This window comes from Crocuta crocuta, unplaced genomic scaffold, assembly GCF_008692635.1.
Source record: "Crocuta crocuta isolate KB4526 unplaced genomic scaffold, BGI_CrCroc_1.0 scaffold143, whole genome shotgun sequence".
Lineage (NCBI taxonomy): Eukaryota > Metazoa > Chordata > Mammalia > Carnivora > Hyaenidae > Crocuta > Crocuta crocuta.
The window spans coordinates 8,726,638-8,729,180 of record NW_027529175.1 but is presented as its reverse complement, the minus strand read 5'-3'; the positions used below and the strand labels follow the sequence as shown (position 1 = coordinate 8,729,180).

The window sequence follows — 2,543 nt, the reverse complement described above, 5'->3', positions numbered from 1 at the left end:
CTGCGGCCCCGCCCACTACAGTGTGCACGACAGGGCACGGCGCCGCCGGACCAGACCTTCCCTGTGAAAAGGGGCCTGGGCCTTGGCGAGGGCTGCTGCCTCCACGATGGGAATCACCCAGTCATCGAGGGAGCCAAGATGGGGGTGACTGTGACCGTGTAGAGCCGAGGCCCCCAGGGCAGCTCTGAAGCACTTAGTCTCCCACCCCAACCACCTGGGGCTGGCCGGGGTCCCCGTTCACCACAAACTCGGCCCAAGCCCCTCCTGGCCAGGGAGCTACCCACTCCCCCCAAGCCCCCAGCCCCGAATGGTGTCAGGGAGCACGTACACAGGTTCTGGGGTTCTCCGGAAAGCACCCTGGGCACCACCTCGGAAGACCCCACTGGGACAACGGGCTCCACGTCAGCCTGCAGAGGGAACAGGGAGGTCTGAGTCAGGGCACTGCCCTCCCTGAAGGCTGCGGGACGTACGGCACCCACCTGTCCCCGGCGGGCCCACCGAGGACTCACGAGCTGCTGCATGAACTCGGCGTGTTCCCCAGGATGAAATCTCGGTGACCATCCCCGTGGACACAGCCCACCCCCGGGGCTCCCTGCCCAAGGGTCCCCCTCGGCTGACCTAGAACTTGCCCCGAAAACCACATAAAGCTCTTCTATGCATAAAAGCAGCCAGGGTGACCCCAGGCGGCCACACTGGGGGGGATTCCACACTCTGCTGAGCAGCTGGCTGGACGCTAAGCCCAAGGTTGTTCAGGAAGCAGGCTCCCTACGCCCCCCCCCAATCTGGCCCAGGCTCTGACCTCCTGAGGTGGCTGCTCCTCCTCCCCCTCCATGGCGGGCGGCAGCTCCTGGCACTGACGAGTGACGCCTGAGGAGACACGGGAGGCACGTTCTCACCTGGAGCCCAGGGCTGCGCACAGGGCTCAGGGCACCATGGGGCTGGTCTGATTTGAAAGATCCGTGTGTGGGATCACCGCCTCTGCCCTTCCAGATAGAGTGACACCTGTCAGTCGCCAGTACGAAGTCCAGGTGCCCAGGTACAGCAGGGGTGAGACTCTGGCTGCGAGCAAGCGAGCGAGCGGCATGCAAACCCCATACCATGCCGCTAAGAACAGAGCCAGAGACGCCTGGCTTTGCCCCAACGGTGAACTGAGGGTCCTCTGCCGAGCAGGACCCGTCCCCCCCACCTCCCATTTGCCCCAGAGAGAGCAAGGCACTGGAGCTCAGGGACCAGCCCCGAGGGGCAGCCAGGCCGGCCGGGACGATCCCTTTATGACTCTGGACACTGCACCCAACTCCCTCAAGTGAGAAAAGCAGGCAGAGGACGTGAACCAGGGTGCGGAGATGGTGCTGAACACCCCGAGCGGAGTCACCCAGGCGGCTGTGGAGCCCGGACTCAGCACGACGCCTGCTGCCCCGTCGGGAGTCACGGCGTCAGGGTCAGCAACGCGGAAGCGGGAAGGAGCACAGAACACGCCGAGACTTTCCTTCTGGCGTGAGAGAGAGGGGCGTGGAGACACCAAGGCTCTGGGGCTGCCCCCCAACCCCGGGAGCCGGGAGCTCAGGGGACAGTCACGTGGGCACCGTGGGCGCACCTCCTGGAAAAGTCTTTGTCCCCAGGAAAGGCAACTTCCAAGGCCGGCGGACCACCGGACCTCCGGGACACCGGGCGCGAGACGGCAGCATCGCCAGCGTGGTGTCCCCGTGTCTCCCCCGAGACGCCATGGAAAACTCAAGCCGGGGTCTCCTGCAGCCTCCGGGGCCACCTCCGAGTGCAGAGGGGCCCCTGGGTGCCAGCGGAGGGAAAGGCCCTGCTCCAGAGGGCGCTGGGCGCCCAGGCCCCTGGAGGAGTCTGACCGTGAGGGCAGGGGGGACCCGACCTGCCTGAGGCTATGCCGAGGGTCCCACTGGGTGTGTGTCAGCTGTGCCTCAGGGGCCGTGCTGGGGAACAGGGTGCGGCCACCCTGGAGCGCCACAGACCCAGGCCTCACCCGCTTCCCTGTTGCCCTGCACTTCTCTCAAACTTTCACGACAAGAAGGAAGCGCAAGTGATAAGGTCAGGGAGACGCTGCCCCAGGTTCCTCTCCCTCTGAGCCCTGTGGTCACACAGCAGCAGGGAGCAGACAGGGCTCACCGCGGCCCCTGGTGCAGGCAGCTCAGGGCAGGGCTCCCCGCAGTGTAACCAACACCCCCACATGCCCTGGGGCTGACGAAGGTCGGGGGGGCCCTCCTGAGGATGGCCCGGTTTCTGGAAGAGGAACTGGCTTAGGGCCAGAAGACACAGCTGGGACCCACGGCGGGGAGGGTGGCCAGCAGGGAGGGGGGCTGGGGAGGGGAGGAGGGCCTGGCCTCCTAAGCTCCTAAGCACCCCTCCCCCAGTACCTCCAGTCCAGGATCCCCAAGCCCCTCTTCCTGCTTCACAGATGAGAGCTCTCTGCCAGTGTAAGGTGCCAACCGAAATGCAAACAGGAAGCGGCGCCTGGAGTCAGAGGGGTGGGGCTGAGCGGTCACTGGAGCTCCCAGCACTCCCCCCAACCCCCCCCC

General features: G+C 66.1%; 1 protein-coding gene across 2 annotated transcripts in view; it reads right to left on the bottom strand.

Moving 5' to 3' along the window:
- Positions 1-2,543, bottom strand: part of TRABD (TraB domain containing) — a 6,382-nt gene that overhangs the window by 2,750 nt on the left and 1,089 nt on the right. Inside the window, exons 2-4 of one of the 2 annotated variants that reach the window (XM_077758057.1) lie at positions 2,382-2,478; positions 800-867; positions 329-407 (exon numbers count right to left, since the gene is read on the bottom strand). In XM_077758057.1, the coding sequence (XP_077614183.1) occupies positions 329-407; positions 800-832 (112 nt within the window). In that variant the 5' untranslated portion in view covers positions 833-867; positions 2,382-2,478. The remainder of the gene's footprint in view (positions 1-328; positions 408-799; positions 868-2,381; positions 2,479-2,543) is intronic. The other variant, XM_077758058.1, reaches the window with a different exon arrangement.